General features: G+C 41.5%; 1 protein-coding gene across 1 annotated transcript in view; it reads left to right on the plus strand.

The window, feature by feature from the left end:
• The window catches only part of OXSR1 (oxidative stress responsive kinase 1), a 101,006-nt gene that overhangs the window by 13,691 nt on the left and 66,878 nt on the right, over positions 1–20,437 (plus strand). Inside the window, exons 2-3 of the mRNA XM_087712428.1 lie at positions 3,900–4,012; positions 16,104–16,212. Coding sequence (XP_087568554.1) covers positions 3,900–4,012; positions 16,104–16,212 — 222 coding nt within the window. The remainder of the gene's footprint in view (positions 1–3,899; positions 4,013–16,103; positions 16,213–20,437) is intronic.

The raw sequence follows: 20,437 nt of genomic DNA on the forward strand, positions 1-20,437 counted from the left end.
TCACAAAGATAATATCAGTAAAGCAGTTTAGGTAATAAAAGCCAGCTCCATTAACCACAGCAGCGGTAGCAGTAAATCTGTCAACAGCCTTCTAATAAATGTCTATCTGTCTAAATAATATTGTTTGATCTGTTGGGTTGGTCCTTCGGTTGCCTCCGAATAGGTGATTCATCTTTTCAAATCAATTTGTCTACCTGTTTCTTTGCTGCAAGAACAATTTAGGGATTATGTTAATAAAGTTTCTCTTAGAGTGCAAACACATTTTTTTCCGAAGGAGATGTCTATCCCAGATATAAGGCAATTGATTCTTTTTGAAAAGTTCATTATCAACCTTTGAATTGCGTAGGTTTGTTGTTATTGTTGTTGTTGTTTAAGGGCAATAAACTGGCAAGGAATAATATGATTGAGGAATACAATCATATTATTCGATTTAAAACCACAACCCAAAATTTCTACTGCTAAACTAGATATTTGCTAAGTGCATTTTGCCCCATTTTACAGCCTTTCTCGCCATCGTTCTTAAATGAATCACCGCAGTTAAGTTAGTAACTTGGTTGTTAAGTGAATCTGGCTTCCCCATTGACTTTGCTTGTCACAAAAGTGGATCATATGACCCCCCCCCCAAGGCACTGCAACGGTCGTAAATATGAGTTGATTGCCAAGTGTCTGAAGTTTGATCATTGGGATGCTGTAACAGTCATAAGTATGAAAAACGGCCATAAGCCACTTTTTTTTCCAGTGCTGTTGTAACTTCTCTGTTTTTGTGCCTCTTCTCCCTTTGTTCTCTCTGCTCCTGAGCAATTCTGGAGCAACACAGCCACTTAAGAAATTATAGCGATGTCTGTATTTACATTTTTCTTCTGCGTCTGTCTGCCTGCTTTCCTTGAGCTGGAAGAAGCGTGGTATGGTTTAGTGGGGAGGGGGGGGAGAGTATGTGTGTCAAAGGGCCCCCTTCATTTGTCTGTGACAGTGCAAAGTATTTTTAGTAAAGTATTTATAAGAGAAGCCTGCCTTTTAAAATTCTCTTTCTTTACAAATTTAATTGAAGGGCTGGCCAGGACAAAAATAAGTTGAAGAGGGGAGGGGAGAGGAGGGTAAAGGGAAGGGAAGGGAAAGGAAGGATGAGGAAAGAAAGGGAAGGATGAAAAAAGGGAAGGGGAAGGGAAGGAGGGAGGGAGGGAGGAAAAAAGGGGAAGGGGAAGGAAGGGAGGGATAAAAGGGGAAGGGAAGGAAAGGAGGAAAAAAGGGGAGAGGAAGGAAGGGAAGGGAGGGATGAAAAAAGGAGAAGGAAGGGAAGGATGGAAAAGGGAAGAGGAAAAAGGAAGGGAAGGAGAAGAAGGATTAAAAAGGGAAGGGGAAGGGAGGGAGGGAGGGAAGGGAGGGAGGAAAAAGGGGAAGGAAAGGATGAAAAAGAGAAGGGGAAGGGAGGGATTTAAAAAAGGGAAGGGGAAGGAGGAAAAAAGGGAAGGGGAGGGAGGAAAGGATGAAGAAAGGGTGGGGGGAAGCAAGGAAAAAGAGAGGGAAGAAGGGAGGTAGGGAGGATTGGACACACCTAATCTAGGAAGAGCATATATTGCAAATAGAAAACTAACTTTAATGGCAAAAGAACTTCAGTAATGTCAACCTTTCTTTATTTAAGCAGAGAAATAGAACAACTTTGTGTAGGCAAAAATGCAGTGGAAGTGGGACTGACTTTCGATTTCCTACCATTTCACCATTGACTTTGCTTATGGGAAGCTGAATTTTGTGTTAGAAACAGGGTGGATAAAAATTGTTGATTGATTTAAAAAAAAAGCAGATTTTTTAAATTTAAATCAGATTTTTAATTTTTTTATCAAATTTATTTTAATAATGCTTTTGGAGTAAAAATATAACTAAAGATAGTTTTCTATTTAATATACATTAATAGTTTAGTTCATTCAGCATGAAATGGAGCTTAGTTATATAGCATGAGGCTGTATATTCTGCAATATTAGGACTGTCGATGAGTCAACTTGCTGTGGGACAGAGATTACAGTTGCTGCTTAAAAATTATTATTTAAATTGAGTTGATTTTAAATCAAGACTTTTTACTAGTGATTTAAGTCACGATGTTTTAAATCGTGATTTAAATTGACTTTATATAAATCAAATCCATCCTGGTTGGAAATCATGACCACATGACTGCAGGATGCCACAATGTCCACAATTTTGCAAATAAAGCAGAATTGAACATTGTGTGGGAATTTCAAATCCAGAGAAGTCCTCGATTTTTAATGCATTCTTTTAAGTTAGTGGCTTTTAGGGACCTTGCTGCAAAAATTGTTGTAGTATAGTGCACCATTTGACTTAACATGACGGTTACAAAGACAATGAGAGTTTTAATGATGGATGGGTGGACAGAAAGAAAGAAAGAGAAAGAAAGAAAGAAAGAAAGAAAGAAAGAAAGAAAGAAAGAAAGAAAGAAACATAGATGGATGGATGGATGGATGGATGGATAGATAGATAGAAATGGATGGATGGATGGATGGATGGATGGATAGATAGAAATAGATGGATGGATGGATAGATAGATAGATAGATAGATAGATAGATAGATAGATAGATAGATAGATAGATAAATAGATAGATAGATAGATGCTTTTCCTGCTTTTTAACATTAAAATCAATTTTAAAACCAGCCAGTTTGACAATTCGGTTGGGGAAAATTAGTGTTAAGCCTGATGACGCTTTGTCAAAACGGGAATGGATTTCCCTTTGAACCATTGTATTGTGCTGATCTGCTTTGATGAGAGTGTTCCCTCAGCTTAGTTTTTGCCTTTCCTGACACTGCTTCCCCTTTGACTGTTTTCGCTTTTTTGTAAAAGTTTGTTTATTAGCTTTACATTGTTTTGGTTAGCTGCACCAAGGACAATTTTGTAAACAAAGCAGCTCATTCTTTTAAAAGTTTACCCCTGGGTATAAAAGGCAGAAGGGCATTTGAGAGTCCCTTTATGGGAACAGTTGTTTTGCTTGAAAAATATCCTGGGGAAAGAATCTTTAGTACGTAATTGAAATTTTGCACGAGTGGTCAGTGTTTGTAGATGATTTTAAGCCTGGACATTTTGGTTAGTGGGCTGTGATTAAATAGCAAATACGTACAGGGAGTTTTTCACTTATGACCAAAACTGGGAGTGAAATTGAATGAGTCATAACTAGTTGTTAAGCAAATCTATGGCTGTTAAACAAACTCAGCAGTCGCAAGTGGAAACCTATTTTTCCATTGAGTGGTTTTTTGTTTTTATTGGAAATGGGCAAAAAAGATTCCAAATCTGGAACCTTTGGAATTATGCAGCAGGTGTCCAAATGAAGTCAGAGATACTGACACGTACTTGTCGTTTTAGATAAATAAGTATATTTTACATCAATATATGCAGTGAACAAGGTGGTCAGGTAAACAGGAGCATCATGAGGTAAATTGCAGCTTTCCCACAGAAGAAAAAAGGCGGGGGAAAAGAGAAACGCCCGCTCTGCACCCGCAGCAACCAATCACAGTGTAGATTGCCTCAGGCAGGACCCGGCCCTCTCCCATCAATCAACTATTACGGTTTGTTCTGACTCATTGTACAACTCCATTGCGCCAGCTACTAAATTTAAATATCAATATCACAATTACGTGATCGCAGGAAGGTGTAAACAGTCATAAATGTGACCTAGTTGCCAAGTGCCCGAATTACGATCATGGGGAAAGTGTGATGGTCATAACGTTAGGATTGGTCATAAGTGCAAGGATGACTTTTCAGCATTATTATGTCTTCAGACAGTCGCTAAATAAATGGCTGTAGGTTGAGGACCAAGTGTAATTGCTGCTAGTGTTGTCTAACTATTCCATTTATAGCAAATCTGCCTTCCCTAATTTTGTATTTGTGGTTCTTTTTCAGGGAGTGGAGCAACAGCTGTGGTCCAAGCAGCCTCTTGTACCCCAAAGAAGGAAAAAGTGGCAATTAAGCGGATCAACCTTGAGAAATGCCAGACCAGCATGGACGAGCTCTTGGTACAAAAATTCCACCCATGTTCTTTCACACTTAATTTAGGGTCTGTAAATCACTATGATTTGGGGTTGATGGTAATAATTTTTCTTGAGGCAGGAATTGGTTGGAATTTTAGTGGGTCCCTTACAGGTTTTTTTTTAAATTTAATTTTTAGATGAGATAACGGTGTTACTCTTATTTGACTCTTTTAGGCTTTAGTGTTTGCAAGCTTCCAGCGGTAGCTTTATATACTTTTTGTTAGCTTTCTTGCATATTTTTGCTCAGAGTTAACTTGGTTGAATTGGATACGGCCAGATAAATAATAATAATAAATATAATTCTTACAATTAATTTAAATTTTAGCTTTCTTAGAATTAATTTAATTCTTTCTTTTTTCTTTAAAAAAATGCTGTGTGTATGTTTGTTCCAGCATAAGTCTGAGAAACTTCAACCAAACTTGATACACAGATGACTTACCCTCTGGAAACAAATACTGGGGTGGGGGGGGAGGCGTGTGTGTGTCCCCCACCATAACTCTGGAATGCCTGGCCCGTTAAGGAGAAGAAGTGCAGCATCCTAGAGCGGCAGTTGCTTGGGATGTCATGGGAGGAGGAAGGGGGAGCCTGGGCCATTAAGGAGAGCGAGTGATGTTTGTGATGTCAGTTCCTTCGCAGCTTCCTCTGGAAAGCCAGCCGTGACATTCGTCCTCCAGTGGACCAATGGGGAAGCGCCTGATGGATTTGAGGCAAAGTGCCAGGATCGTAGACAGGGCGGGGAAGAATGGCACATGGGAGACTGAAGGGAGAGGGCAGGGATGATGGGCATGGGAGTATGGGGAAGAAAGGCCTCTCTCAATGGCTCCCTGTCAGACAAACGCTTCGATGTCTATAAATACCTGGGCAACGCCGGATCATCAGCTAGTATTTTAAATAAAGGAACTAATGTTCAATAAATAAAGAAGTCTCCTGTTTATCCTGTATGGGAAACAACAAAGGTGAAAAGTATGTTGCTTTGTGAAAAGCTTGCTAGAGAACAATTAAAAAGGAAAGGTGCACAGTAATGAGAAAAATAAGTTTGGTATCTCTACTTTATGATTCCAATTATCAGCTCTCCACTTCCTGTGGCATTTAGGGATCCAAGCCAACAGGCTTTGCGGTTCAGTTCAGACTTCAGTGTGAATAAAGTTATTCCTGTTTAAGCCACAAGGAGGATTGTGATTCAATTCAGTTCTATTTTGAGAACTGCATAAATGGGATTTGTGTTATCATTCAGGAATATCCATATCTGGCAATCCTGTTTTACTCTAATGCACCCAGGACAATGTTAGGACACCGGTGCTGGGCTATCTGGGTAACTGCCACCACTTCAGTTCAAACAACTTAACCGGATTTCAAGATTTGCCAATTTAGGGGCTGAAAGATTCAGCAAGCTCACTTGTTAAAACCAAGATGGTTTAGAGCAGCGGTCACCAGTGGTCCACGAGAAAATGTTGGTGGATTGCAGAAAAATTATTTGCATTTTATATATTGCACTAAATCAGGGACACTCAAACTACGGCCTCTGGGCTGGATACGCAATGAACGCTTGTGTTGCTGCAAAGAGTCTCCCCCTTTGGGGTATTTTTGTGTGGGTCGGAGGGGGGGGGGCAGAAATTCTGACTTGGGGTCTGCTTCATCCTCCTGGCATGGGGCTTTGGCGAAGGCTGGAGGGAAGCACCGCTAGTGGTGAAGAGCCAGAGGGCCTCGTTCCAGTGGGACTACATCATGGCCTGGAACTGGCTGACCATCTCAGCCCACTGAGCCTCCAGGTGCCAGCACCTGGCCTTGCACTCCTTTCCTTCTGCTTGGAAAGCCTATGCGCCTAGTCCTCAGTGAGGTCCTCCAATTTGAACTGAGCCAGCTGCCAACTCTTTCTCGTGGTGTCTGCGTAGCTCCAACAGCTGCTTTCTGTTGAGGCCCTAAGGAGCCTGGGTGGGCAGACGAGGAGTGGCTGGGACGTGAGAGGTGAGTAGAGGTTGGCGAGGCGCCCCTTGATGTGAGTGACATCGAGTTGGCCATGCCCACCCAGTCACATGACTACCTAGCCACACCCACCCAGCCAGTCATTAGGCAGACCATATTAGTGGACCGCAGGATTTGAAATTATGAATTTAGTGGTCTCTGAGGTCCGAAAGATTGGTGACCCCTGGTTTAGACCAGTTTAGAGCTTAGAAATTTAGGATATATGGATTTCAACTCCCAGAATTCGGGAGGTTGACGAGCGCAGCACCCGTTTTTTAAGCTGCTAAGTTGAGAAATGCTGGTTTAATACAGCGATCTAGACAAATGTCTTTGTTGTGACAAACTAGACACCCACAATTAATTTTACTTTCTGGGATAAGATGTACTAAGCTTTGCTGAATCTTGATTTGGCTGGCACAGCATACTCTGCAAACCATTGATTACTGGCCATAATGACTGGGCTGCTACAACACAGCAAACCAGTGTTTATCACATTTGGCAATTTTAAGATGTGCTGACTTTAAGTCTGGCTGGGGAATTCTGCAAGTTGAAATCTGCACATCCTAAAGTTGCCAAGTTTGAGAAACACTGGGCTAGAATAAGTGTGGGATAGACAGGCTCAAGAAAAAAATCAAAATCCCTCAGTTTTACTATGTCGGGTGTCAAAAATTCCAGAGGAATTGAAAAAAAAAATCCCCTTGAAGGAATTGTCCTCAAGAATATTTTTTTTCCAGGTCTCTGGAAAACCTTCAAACTTAATCTTTTGCCTGGCTCAAAACTTTCTTAAAAACCAGCGTGACCTCCCCTGACTCAAAACCTTGGTGCTTCTTGAGTCTTCACAACAAGGATGTGTTTATAATTAGCAAGCAGAAATCTCAAGGTGAATGCTGTCTTCAGACACACTCAGCAGTGTTTTACATTTTAAATTTGGAAGGCTGTGTTTTATGTGTGCCAGGTGAACGAATAGAAATATGCTTGTATACTGTATTTTTTGGAGTGTAAGACGCACCAAGATTTTGAAGAGGCAATTAAAAAAAAAAGTTTTTGCACTCTGCAGATCTCCCCAAGACAGCCCATTTTTCATGAAAATGGCCCTGTTGTTTTGTTTTTTTTAAAAAAAGGGCATACAAAGTGTTTAGGAGGCTTATAGAGTGCTCCTGGAGGCTGGGGCGGCAAAACTGAGCAAAAATCGCCCTGTTTTTCACTCATTTTTGCCCTCCCCAGCCTCCAGGAGCATTCTGGAAGCCTCCCAAAGGCTAAGCATTGCCATTTTTGCAAAGGGGGCGGGGTTTCGGGAGGCAAAAAATGCTGTATTCAGTGTATAAGATGTGCCCAGATGTTCACCCTCTTTTTTTGAGGGAAAAAGGTGTGTCTTATACTCCAAACAATATGGTAATTGTAGGATGTTAATAAAATCAAGGCTGTTTTATCTCTGCAGACATGTCTCCCCAAATTCGGGGACTGGGTGACATCAAGTAATAGTTGGGTATGAAGTTAGAAAGCACAGGTAGTCCTCGATTTACAATACTTCATTTAGTGACCGTTCAAACTTACAAAGGGACTGAAAAAAAGGGACTTATGACCATTTTTCATATTTATGACTGTTGCAGGATTCCCATGGCCACATGACCAAAATTCAGATGCTTGTCAACTAGTTAATATTTATGATAGTTGCAAAGTCGCGTGTTCTTGAGAACAGTTTTTGAGATCTTCTGACAAGCAAAAATCAATGGGGAAGCCACGTTCACTTAATCATCATGTTACTTTTGTTAACTGCGCTAATTCACTTAACAACTGTGATTCATAAAATGGGACAAAACTCGCTTAAATGTTTCACGTAGCAACATAAACTTTGGGCTTGATTGTGGTCGTAACTTGAGGACTACCTGTATAAGAAAAGGGGTACAGGAAGAGCATTTTAAAAATCATAACCCACACACCCTTGTGCAACAATTTCATTTCAGGCGCAGCTTTTTGCATGGCGCTGCTTCGGATCTGAAGGCCCTGTTACAAAAATGTTTGAAATTTTAAAATTGATATATACTCTTGACAAGCAGAGTGTACAAATTCTTGAATTTCTACTGAATAGTTTTGTTTGTTCTAAGTCTCCTTGTTTCGTCATTGGAAACGCCTCATGTACTTTTTTTCTGAAATGAGAAAAAAAATAATGAAATAGTGATTTTTTGACTCAAAGACCAGAAGCTTCTTCTTTCTTCCCCTTATTTTTCTGTTTCAACATATCTGTTGTTTTCGTTCTTTTAAAAATTTCTTTAGTAACAATTATGTATGTGTATGTGTCCCTGGATCTATAGGTCTGCTTGTTTGCAGCTTTGAATAAAAACATTCAGTTTTGCAGCTTAGATGATATTTCTTAGGCTGCATAAAATCAACTTGAGCCAAGGTGGCGCAGTGGTTAAATGCAGCACTGCAGGCTACTGCTAGATCAGCAGTTCAGCGGTTCAAATCTCACCGGCTCAGGGTTGACTCAGCCTTCCATCCTTCCGAGGTGGGTAAAATGAGGACCCAGATTGTTGGGGGCAATATGCTGACTCTCTGTAAACCGCTTAGAGAGGCCTGAAAGGCCTATGAAGCGGTATATAAGTCTACTGCTATTGCTATTGCTAAAAAAACTTCACGTTACCTAGAAGGTGTGGTAGATTACAGAGTTGAGGTATGGCTAAGTTCAGGTTCCAAAAATAGTGCCTAATTCAATTTTTTCGTGACCCGACAAAAGGGCGAACGACAAAACCACGCCCGACTAAACCGTGTCGCTGATGTCATCAACGCGGCGACAACAGCCAGTGTGGAGAAAGAAGGGCGCTTTAAATAGCGCGTCGAAAGAAAGCCGATTTAACTTAAGGTACGGGTTAGGTTAAGGGTTAGCTTTAGGGTTAGGTTAAGGGTTAGGTTTAGGGTTAGGTTAAGGGTTAGGGTTAGGTTAAGGGTTAGGTTTAGGGTTAGGTTTAGAGTTAGGTTTAGGGTTAGGGGTTAAGTTTAGGTTTAGGGTTTACAGCGTGCTTCTTTCTCCGCGCTGTTGTCGCCCGGTTGATGACATCAGCGGCACGGTTTAGTCGGGCGCGGTTTTGTCGTTCGCCCTTTTGTCGGTGAACCCAATTTTTTAGCTTCTTGGCAAACTTGTTTTATTGTAGAGGCATTTGCCAGTTCCTGTTTTTGAGACAAGAGTGTTTGGCAGCTTGTTAATTTCTGTTTTCCCCTATGTAATCTTTAAGCCTAATGGATTTGTGTCTTCTTTAAAGATTACTGTATTAATAAACCCTCTTTTCGTTTGTTTATTTACTTGCGGGAGCTAGCTACTGAGGTTATTATGTTTTGCATGGAGGTCTATTTTCCAGGATTGGTGTGTACTGTATTTTTCAGAGTATAAGACACTCCTTTTTGCCTCAAAAAAGAGACTGAAAATTTCAGTTGCCCACCAGCTGCTTCTAAAATTAGCTTGTCTTTGGTTGTCAATCTTGCTTCTGATAAAATTTCTCTTCTTAAGTTCATCATCATTACTATTTCTTCTTCTTCTATGTCCTGGAATCTGGGGTAGAGCTCCAATTCGTCGAATTCCCTTCCTTTTCTATGTTCCCTTCTTTCCATTTTCACCCACATTTGCTCCATTAATAAATTCATCTATTGTCTTATCTTTATCTTCATTCTCCCCTTTAATTTTGGGGGCTTTTGCTGTGAGGAAGACTAGTCTGTGCAACTTTTTCTCAATTCTCCCATATTCTTCCAATAGATTTTAAATTCCAGCCAAGATATTTTGGAATTTTAAGGTTTCCTTATCTGAATATTGATGCATGTTTCCAAAACAGAAGAAAGAAAGAAAGAAAGAAAGAAAGAAAGAAAGAAAGAAAGAAAGAAAGAAAGAATAGCCACTGCCACTCTAGTCCTCCATGCCTGTTTTATTTTTTATTTTAGATTGACTTGAACACAAGTTCTTTTATGCTCTTCAAAGGAGAAGGGTTCTGTCCCCCCCCCCCACTTTCTTTCCTCTGCCAAAATAGTTCTCAAAGGCACCTGTGAAAACAATTCCTGCCCTTGGCTCTTTATCAGTTTCTGTAAACAAGTTGCAAACCCTTCAGCTACAAATTCAGGGAAGTCAAAGAAGGAAAGAAAATAGATACGTTGTTTCAAAAACCCCAGCCTCTGACCTCTAAGTAGCAGTGTGCTACTTTTCACTTTCAAATATTTATCTCTGGCTTATAGGAAACAAAGTTCTTTAGACTTCTTTTAGTGAAATTTAATAACAAGTAATAGGAAGAATTGTTAAAATAAGAAGAAAGGTTTTAATCCAGAAGTCAAAAAATAAAGCAACAAAAAGCAGAAGAAGAAAAAATTCATTCACTTTAAGAGGAGAAATGAGAAACGTTGCGAGCACTTCAATCCATAAAGAATAATTACAAAGGAAAAAAAAGCTTTCCACAGCAATCCAGTTAGGGTTAATTTTTCCACTCAGTTCTTCTGCTTAAGGATCTAATTTGGCTTTAAAGAAAATTTTCTTTGGGTAGTCTTTGGACAGATGGACTCACTTTCTCTTTTCACTTCCTTCCTTCCGGAGCGTCCCGATTTTATCAGCCTGGGGTCTTTCTGTTTATCGCCAGCTTGAAGCACTTCCCTTGGGTCAATCAGGGACTTCGCGATGTCCCTGAGACCAGCGAGGCTTCGTCTTCCTGATCACCATCTCGATGGGATGGTTTAGGTCTCAATGGACCGTCCAGCGGCAAAAGTTTCAACAGCGGTCTCGTAGTATCGAGACTGCACGTTGTGACATCGCAACGTGGCTCCTCCTTCAAAACCCAGTACGTTCTTTTTTTAAAATATTTTTTATTTTTAAAACAAAAACAAAACAACACATACAAAAAACTTTCCTCAATTTCGTCAAGCATGTTGTTTGGTTACAAACTTTTGTGCATCAGTTTTTACAATTAAAAATAAGATCACTAGTTATCCATTAAACATAACTCAATACATCATTATCATTGAGCATTATGTGTTCAAGTTACCGCTAATATTAATCATCCATAGAGTATACAATACTTACAGATAGTGTGGCATATTCAACTCCAGAAATAGTTTTCCATTGTTAATCCAAGTAGTTATTGAACATTTCAATTCATATATGTATCAATTATTCATTACATCAACATTAGTCCATTTAACATATAAAAATCTTTCCAGTATAACATTGTCAATACTTATAAATTATACATAGGGTTCAAATCATTCCACTCTTATACATTAAATACATTATTGTCCTTTATATATCATATTATCAAATACTCTATTTCATAGCAAAAAAAAATTCATAACAATGACTATAACTTTCTGGTAATACATAAATAAACAATTTCATTTCCAGGTTTTTTTTATCCAACCATTGGTAAAACAAATCCCATACCTTATAAAATTGCTCATCCTCCTGTTCTCTAATTTCAAATGTAAGTTTACTCATTTCGGCACATTCTATTATTTTCCGAATAGTTTCCTCCTGTGTTGGTGTTTTCTCATTTTTCCAATTTTTTGCAAATACAATTCTAGCAGCTGTTAAAACATTTACAATCAAATATTTCTTTATTGTATGTTTCTGGTGTAATTCCCAATAAAAAAAAAGTTCTGGTTTTAAGTCTATATGTTTATGTATCATTTTCTCCAACCACCTGTGAATTTTAGTCCAATATCTTTTAGCTTCAGTACAAGTCCATCACATGTGGCAGTATGAGCCTGGCGGCTGATGACATTTCCAGCATTTTTTGGATTTGTTCTTAGACATTCTTGCTATTCTTGTTGGGGATAAGTGCCACCTGTAAAACATCTTATACAAATTCTCTTTATATGCAGTAGACATTGTCATTTTACAGTTTTGAGATCACAGTTTTTGCCATTTCTCTAGGTCAATCCCATGCCCAAAATTTTCCCCCCAAGCTAACATAGTTTCTTTAACTTGTTCTTCCTGTAGCTTCAAGTTGCAAGTCCCTTGAGAGAGATCTATTGCAAGTAATTGGCAGTTGGTACGTGAGGGAGGTCAAGGCAGTAAAAGGGGCACGGGGAAGGTCAGAGAGGGTATTTAAGATGTATGAATGGTGAGGGAGGCAAGGTTTCGGGAGGGTGCATCAGGGCGGGGGAGGGAAATCCAGCTGGTTCTGACACGTTCTGGAGAACTGGTAGTGGAAATTTTGAGTAGTTCGGAGAACTGACAAATACCACCTCTGGCTGGTCCCAGAGTGGGGAAGGAACGGGGATTTTGCAGTATCCTTCCCCTGCCATGCCCACCAAGTCACGCCTACAGAACCGGTGGTAAAAAAAGTTTGAATTTCACCACTGGAGTGCATGGGTACCTCAGTGTCTTTCAACCTTTCCTGCTGGCTTCCCCATTGACTTTCTAGGGAAGCCATCAGAGGACATTGCAAACACAGGTCCCATGATCACAGAACGTTGCAATTGGTAATAAATGCAAACTGATTGCCAAGTGCCCATATTGTAGTCATGTGACTGAAGATCTGCTAGGAAAACTCCAAGGACTCGTCGTAAGCACAATTCAGCACCATCGTAACTTACATTGTTTGCTGAACAAATGGTTAATCAAGGATTATGTATATTCAGGATTGTTCTGGTCAACAAGGAGCCTCCTCAGAGCCAATTTTACATTTAGCTGCAGTATGAATATTTGTCTTTTATGTTTGTGTTTCAGGGTCGATAGACAGATTTATGGTGTCCTTCTATGATTTATTTTAAAAAAAACCTCATCTCTCCCACCACTTACTAAAAAATTGCACGTCCAGTTTAAAAAGTCTCTCTCAAATGGAGCTTAGGTACTGGTGGTCCTTGACTTAATGACCAAAATTGAGCCCCAAATCTCTGTTACCAAGCAAGACATTTTTAAACGGGCATTGCCCCATTTTACAACCTTTCTGGCCACAGTTGTTAAGTGAATCAATGCCGTTGTTAAGCTAGAATATGGTGGTTAAGTGAATCTGGCTTCCCCATTCCCTTTGCTTGTCGGTAAGTCACAAAAAATGATCGCATGATCTCGGAACACTGAAACTGCCATAATTATGAGCCAGTTGCCAAACGTCCAAATTTTGATCCTGTCGTCATGGGGATGCTGCGACAGCCGTCCAGTCGCAAATCATTTTTTTTTCCAGTGCTGTTGTAACCTTAACACAGTCACTAAATGGAAGGTTGTAAGTCAAGGACTGCTTGTACATCCACGTAGCCTGCTGGAAAACAAAGCGGCAATCTTTTTTCAATTGCCTTTTTCCAGGACATTCTTCAGTCGGCAGTCCTGCATCCCTATTGTTCCCTCTCTACATAATTTTCAGGATTGAAGTTTTGAGATCAGCCCAGGTAGCATGGTGCTTGGGAAAACGGTGTCTTTCCTTCACGTCAAACTCATGTAGCCTCTTCGAACAGCACATCAGCTGTTTATTATTATTATTATTTCTTTCCAGGGTATTTTTTAACTGCCCAGTCTATGCTACACCCCTGAAATCTCTGCATGGTCTCCCAGCTAACCATAAACCAGATTAGACCCTGCTTATTTCCCATGCCCAGGAAAAGTGCTGAGATAGCATTGTTTAGTGCAGGGGTCAGCAATCTGCGGCTCTGGAGCCGCATGTGGCTCTTTTATCCCTTTGCTGAGGCTCCCTGTCACTGGTCGGCTCCACAATTGATAGGGCTTTCGGTTAGGACAGGTAGAGGAAAAACGATGCCATGCTAGGAGGAGACTTCTATGGTGGGGGGAACCGGAATTTAATGAGGGACTTCCGGTTAGGACCTTTGTGGCTCTTTGAGTGTTTAAAGGTTGCCGATCCCTGGTGTAGTGAAAGTAAAGAATAAATGATAAAATAAAATGGAGAGCCAGTTTGGTTTAGTAGTTAAGGCACCAGGATAGAAACCAGGAGATGGTGAGTTCTAGTCCCACTTTAGGCATGAATGGCAGCTGGGTCACTTTGGGCCAGTTCCCAGGAGACGGTGAGTTCTAGTCCTGCCTTAGTTGTAAAAGCCGCCTGGGAATCTTTGGGCCAATTTCCAGGAGAGGGTGAGTTCTAGTCCCGCCTTAGGTGTAAAAGCTGACTGGGAGCCTTTAGGCCAGTCCCCAGGAGAAGTGAGTTCCAGTCCTGCCTTAAGGTATGAAAGCAGCTGGGCGACATGGGCCCAATCCCCAGGAGAAGTGAGTTCTAGTCCTACCTTAGGCATAAAAACTGGCTGAGTGATTTCGCGCCAATCACCAGGTGATGGTGAATTGTAGTCCTACCTTAGGCATGAAAGCCTGCTGAGTGACTTGAATCAGTCCCTCCCTCTCGGTCCAACCTAACTCGAAAGGTTTTTCTGTTGGGGAAACATAAGAGAAGGAAGGAGTATAAGATACGGTTGCTATCTTGAATTAGTTATATAAACAATAAAGCAGGGTGAGTTTTTTGCACATTGTACGATGGAGCAAGCATCCCGGACCTTCTTGGGGTCCTCGGGCAAGTTTGGAATTTGGAGAGCACATTTTGGGGAACCTCACATTGAGTAGCCTCAAGCCTTGTGGCTGTCACAAAGCACCCGTTGATCGGACACCAATCAAACTTTCAATTGCAGATTTCCAACAGTAACACCACACCCTACCCCTATTTTGCCCAAGTCACTTTCTTAAGAGAAGGAAAACAAACTTAGGAACAGAGAGGGATCTGGGGAGGCCTTAAGCAACAGGGCTTCATCTTGGGAACCCAAATAATAATCTACTTGTAAATTATTTACAAGTAATTTGTTTACAAATTTAAGTGTGATCTATTTGTAAAATAATTTACAAATACCATTTGAAACAACCAAATTGGTTTGCTGTCCTTACCTGCAGTTACAGGTAATTCTTCACTTAAGATCACGATTGATGCCAGAATCTCTTTTACTAGGCAAAACGGTTGTTAAGTGAAATGTGTCCAATATTGCAACCTTTTTTTTTTTTTGCCATAGTTGTTAAACGATTCGCTGCAGTTGTTCAGTGAATCACATGGTCATTAAGCAAATCCGGTTTCCCCCATTGACTTTGCTCGTCAGAAGCCGCCTGGCGTGGTCACAAAGGGTGATCACATGATTTTGCAGCTGTCATAAATACACGCCAGTCGCCAAGCCCTTGAAACTTGATCATGTGACCCTGGGGATGTTGCGACCCGTTGTAAGTGCAGTGCAGTTCTATAACTTCGAACAATTGCTAAATGGGCGCTCATGAGTCAAGGACTACCTATATATTGATTGGAATGCAGACCCATATTTTCCAACACCCACTAGCAAATGCTGCACCCGTTATATTTATGGGAGTTGTAGTTCAATCTGTCTGGGACCCATATTTTCCAACACCCACTAGCAAATGCTGCACCCGTTATATTTATGGGGGTTGTAGTTCAATCTGTCTGGGATATCTTTGCTAAGGCTGGTCCTAGAACCCATTCCCAAATCCTACCTTTTAGCCAGGATTTGATTCAGCTTTTGTTCCTTATATACCGTATTTTTCGGAGTATAAGACGCTCCGAAGTTTCTTATATACTGTATTTTTCGGAGTATAAGATGCTCCAAAGTGTAAGGTGCACCTACAGAAGCTTTTGGGGAGGAAAACAAGGGGGGGGGGAATGTGCTTCTTCACGTTCACTTTCAATTTCACATGGGCCTCCCGATCATCAGCTGTTTCAGGCTGCAGGGATTGCTATATTGCAGCCTCAGCAAGCCCCATTTTCCCCTATTTTCTGCAAGGAGGTAAATTGCTGGGAGGCAGAGGCCAAAGGGTGGGGGCCGGTGGGTGGATGGGGCTACATTCAGTGTATAAGACAGACCCAAACTTTCACACTCTTTTAGGGGAGGAAAGAGGTGTGTCTTATACTCCAAAAAATACGGTATATTTCCCAACCTGGCTTGAATCCAGGTGGGTAAGTTCGCTCCCAGAATTCTCAGCAATGACCACACTGGCTGGAGGAATTCTGGAAATTGAAGCCCACCCATTGGAAGCTCTCTGTAAATGAAGGTTTTTGTGTCGGTGTCCTGTTACTTTGGCTTAGGATGGTTAAGTGTGTTTAAAAGACAATAGGAATTGCAAGTTGATTTTCCTTTCTTTCCTTCTCTTCGTTTTCAGAAAGAAATTCAAGCGATGAGTCAGTGCCACCATCCAAATATCGTCTCTTACTATACTTCTTTCGTGGTGAAAGATGAACTTTGGTTAGTGATGAAGCTCCTAAGTGGAGGTACGTTTTCTGTAAATTTTGCTGCTATTTGATTTGGTTTGTAAAAGAAAAGGGGGGGTGGGTTTTAAAACGCAGGTCTATTTTTTACTTAAGTCAATAACAACAACACCTTTTCTGCAGGACACCTAAGTAGGATATGTTTTAAAGATTTTAATCTTAATTTTAAAGATTTTAATGACGTGCAATGTATAGATCAAACCAGGGATAAGGAAAACGTTCAGCCTATTAGGGCAAACACAAACAGCATTCTCTCCTGAAGGTGTTTGATACATAGGAATATTAATTGGCTAAATGAAAATGTAGACACAGCTTCGATAGTCCTCAACTTACAACCCATCAAAATTATGACAGCTGCTTCATGTGATCACATGTTGGGACACCCAGCAACCAATGGATTTACGTCCATTTGTAGTGTCCGATAGTTATAAGACTGAATTTTATGATGGGTTTGCTAAAAACCCACATTTATGTCTGTTTTTTTCAGCAAATCTGGCCTGTAGCAAACATTTGGTTCATTTAATGGCTGCAGAATTCACCTAACAATTGTGGCAACTGCTTTAAATAGTCTCGTTCTCTTAAAGGTAGCTGCAGCAAAGGTGATGAAGATAAGTCGGTCATGTGGGTGCCCCAGTTTATGACCAACACCACCAGATTGTAAACAGAGGACTGTCTGTAAAGTTAATCGGGATTGCTCTGGACTCAAGCTGAATTGAGGAGATAGGTGGAAATTTATTTGCAGAAGTCTCTCTGAACTAGCAAAAAATGACCTCATTTTTTATTTTCGTGTCGGCTGTTAAAATGGAGTTAAAATGGATTCTGATTTTCAGACTTTGGATAATAACGTTATGATTTATTCATGCGCTATTTGGGCATTGTTCTTTGATAATTGGTGTTCTTCCAAAGCGTAGACCTCAGACGTCCTTTGAGAATTCAAATATAGCAAGTAAATGGAGAAATAATAGGGTATGTGTGCAGTTGTCTGCTAATCTATGTGGAGCAATGCGCTTTGAGAGTGGGACGAGATAATCTCTTCTTGAGAATTGAATGGCGGGGAAAACATTGAAACATTAATGCTTTAAAACAGGGCAGCTTTAAAACTATCAACAGGCTTGAGGACCAGTAGACTAGAAACATACTTTGTAGTGTTGAAAGAAATGTCCTTCTGGGTTCGGCTCCAAGTGGGGAAAAAGACACTGGAGACATGGAGGCTGCTTGGAAAGATGGTTTTAATGATGGACAGGACCACATGGCTTGAATCCTGAACAGAAAAGGTGAATCACATGCTTCAATATTGGTGTAGAAAAAGAGAAGAAAGGAAGAGATGCTGAAAGTCCCTGGTTTTATTCCCCCCCCCCCCCGGCCTTTGATCTTGATCTTGTATTCTGATTGGTTGTCAGACTCCCATGGGGCCATGCAGGGGCAACTCTCTAGGCTGCGTTTTGAATCCAGGTTTGGTTGAGTTCTCAGATGCCATGTGGTGAGTTGGGTAAAGGGCCAATATTATCATGCCTTAATCCCATCCCCCTGGAGCCGATGTGGAGAAGTCTTTATTATGTAAAGTGGACTAGCTTGGCCTTCTTAATGGCCCATTGACAAAGTGGGGATGGGCAGGAAGCTACAGGGAGCTATTCTGCCTTTTAAAACACGTTTCTTCCTTTTCACATCCAGAGAAATATTCTGCCTTTTCAATATCTCCTAGGATATTTCATTTTTCTGGGAGAGGGCTGGGTGATAACTTCCTACAATAGTAAATATACCAGATTGAATAGGAAAAAAAACAGGTAGTCCTCGACTTAAAACAGTTCTTTTAGTGAGCGTTTGCAGTTGCAATGGCACTGAATAAAGTGGCTTGTGACCATATTCCACACTTAACAACCATTGCAGCATCCCCATAACCACGTGACCAAAATTCAGGCGCTTGCCAACTGACTCATATTTATGACGGTTGCAGTTTCCCGGAGTCATCGGGGATCACCTTTTGCGACCTTCTGACAGGCAAAGTCAACGGGGAGGTCCGATTCACATAACAACCGTGTTACTAACTTAGCAACTGCAATGATTCACTGAACAATTCTGGCAGCAAAAAAAAAACTAAAATGGGGCAAAACTGACTTAATAAATTTCTCACTTAGCCACATAAATGTTGGGCTCAATTGTGATCATATGTTGAGGACTACCCGTAATTCATTATGTCCAGGCTGCATCTTCAGCTATTCAATCGTTCAAAGTTACAACAGCACTGAAAAGAGCAAATTACGTCTGTTTTTTTTTTACACTTACAGCCACTGCAGCATCCTTCTGATCATGTGATCGAAACTTGATGACTTGGCAACTGGCATGCATTTAATACAGGTTGCAGTGTCCTGGGGTCATGTGATCCCCTTTTGCAACCTTCTGGCAAGCAAAGTCAATGGGGAAGCCAAATTCACTTAACAACCATGTTACTAAGAGCCGAGCTGGCGTAGTGGTTAATAGTGCAGCACTGCAGGCCGCTTCAGCTGACTGCAGTTCTGCAGTTCGGCTGTTCAAATCTCACCGGCTCAAAGGTTGACTCAGCCTTCCATCCTTCCGAGGTGGGTAAAATGAGGACCCGGATTGTTGTTGGGGGCAATATGCTGACTCTGTAAGCCACTTAGAGAGGGCTGAAAGCCCTATGAAGCGGTATATAAGTCTAACTGCAATTGCTATTGCTATACTAAGTTAACTACAGTGATTCACTTATAGCTGTGGCAAGAAAACTGTGTCCCTTACTTAGGTTGGGGTCATTGTTAGGGTCATTGTAAATCAAGGACTTCCTGCATTGTCGAAAAAAAGGAATCAAAGGCTCCACTTTTAACATGGGAAATTGTGCAGCACTAATCCCTTCATTGTTTTTTCTTTAAGAAAAAAGAACAACCCCTGAACAACTGTGTAATCCGCAGGTTAAATACAAGCCTTGCAACAGATACATCTGCTGATAAGGAAGCTTTGTAAAAACCGGTTCTTTGCAGAAACTGGGATCTTTGTTGAAAGAATTTGCTCATATCTTGTTCAGCAGGAAACATGAGTTGCTATGTGGAAAAGTAACCAATAAAAAAACAAACTTCAGTTTGAACTTGACTATTTTTGTGCAAAATAAGCACAAGGGAAGATAAGCTTGGGAAGAAGTTTTAACAGAGGGAACAGATTATAGGTAATCCTCGAGTTACAACTGCGATGGAGAGTACTCCGTGTAGTCCTAAATTGTGACGGTCATAACGTGGGTTGGATCAGATTTTAAGCAAACCTATGGTTCATGATTGGCTGGTTTTTGCCAAAAACTGAAAGTAAATGCCATTTCTCCCTCCCACAAATATATCTTTAAAAATGCGGTTATGTGACCACAGGATGCTACAAACCAGGGGTGGGCTGCTGGGGATTGGTAGGGGTTCGGAAGAACCTTTAGCTAAGATTCTGTGCAGTCCAAATCCCACTCCTGGCTGGCCCCACCCACCCCACCATGCCCCTCTCAGGAGTCTCCACGCGGCCTGTTTTGGATGCGGATAAATGCAGGGCACGCAGGGAGGGCAAAAAGCAGGCCTACTGGAAGTTTCGGAAGGCCGGAAGCAGCTCCATTTCGTGCCGTTTTCACCCTCCTAGAGGCTCGAGGAAAGCCTCCAGAGTCCAGGAAGGGCAAAAATGGTGCAGGATGGTGCAGGAGGCCAACCAGGCCATGCCCACCAAGGTCACTTCCACTATGGCTATGCCCACCCGGCAACCGGGCAGAGAACCCCTTGCTAAATTTTTTGAAACCCACCTCTGCTACAAACAGCCATAACTCAAGTAACCGAAGTACAATTATGTGACTGTGAGGGGCGAGGGGGGAATAGCTGATGGAGCAGCTGGCAGATTGCACGTACCTTCTAATTAGTACCGTGCTTTCCCGAAAATAAGACAAGGTCTTATTTTCTTTTGACCTATGCCCTCGGCCTTATTATCGGGGAAGAGGGCTCATTATTTTGGAGCCAGGCTCTTCGGGAGCCCACTCGCAAAAGAACAGCTGCCCGGCAACCCCCCCTTTCCAGCCGGGCAGAGCGCCATTCACCGACCCAGCGGTATCCCGAAGGTGCCAAGCTGTGTGAGCAGCAGGGGGAGGGTGGACCGACGCTCACACAGCTTCGCGTTTTTGGGATACCGCTGAGTCAGTGAGTGGCGCTCTGCCTGGCTAGAGGGGGCGGTTCTCCGCTGGGCTTATTTTTGGGGGAGG

Source organism: Thamnophis sirtalis, unplaced genomic scaffold (genome assembly GCF_051295495.1).
Source record: "Thamnophis sirtalis isolate CommonGarterSnake01/CBP01778 unplaced genomic scaffold, rThaSir2_p1.2 scaffold_4, whole genome shotgun sequence".
Classification (NCBI taxonomy): domain Eukaryota; kingdom Metazoa; phylum Chordata; class Lepidosauria; order Squamata; family Natricidae; genus Thamnophis; species Thamnophis sirtalis.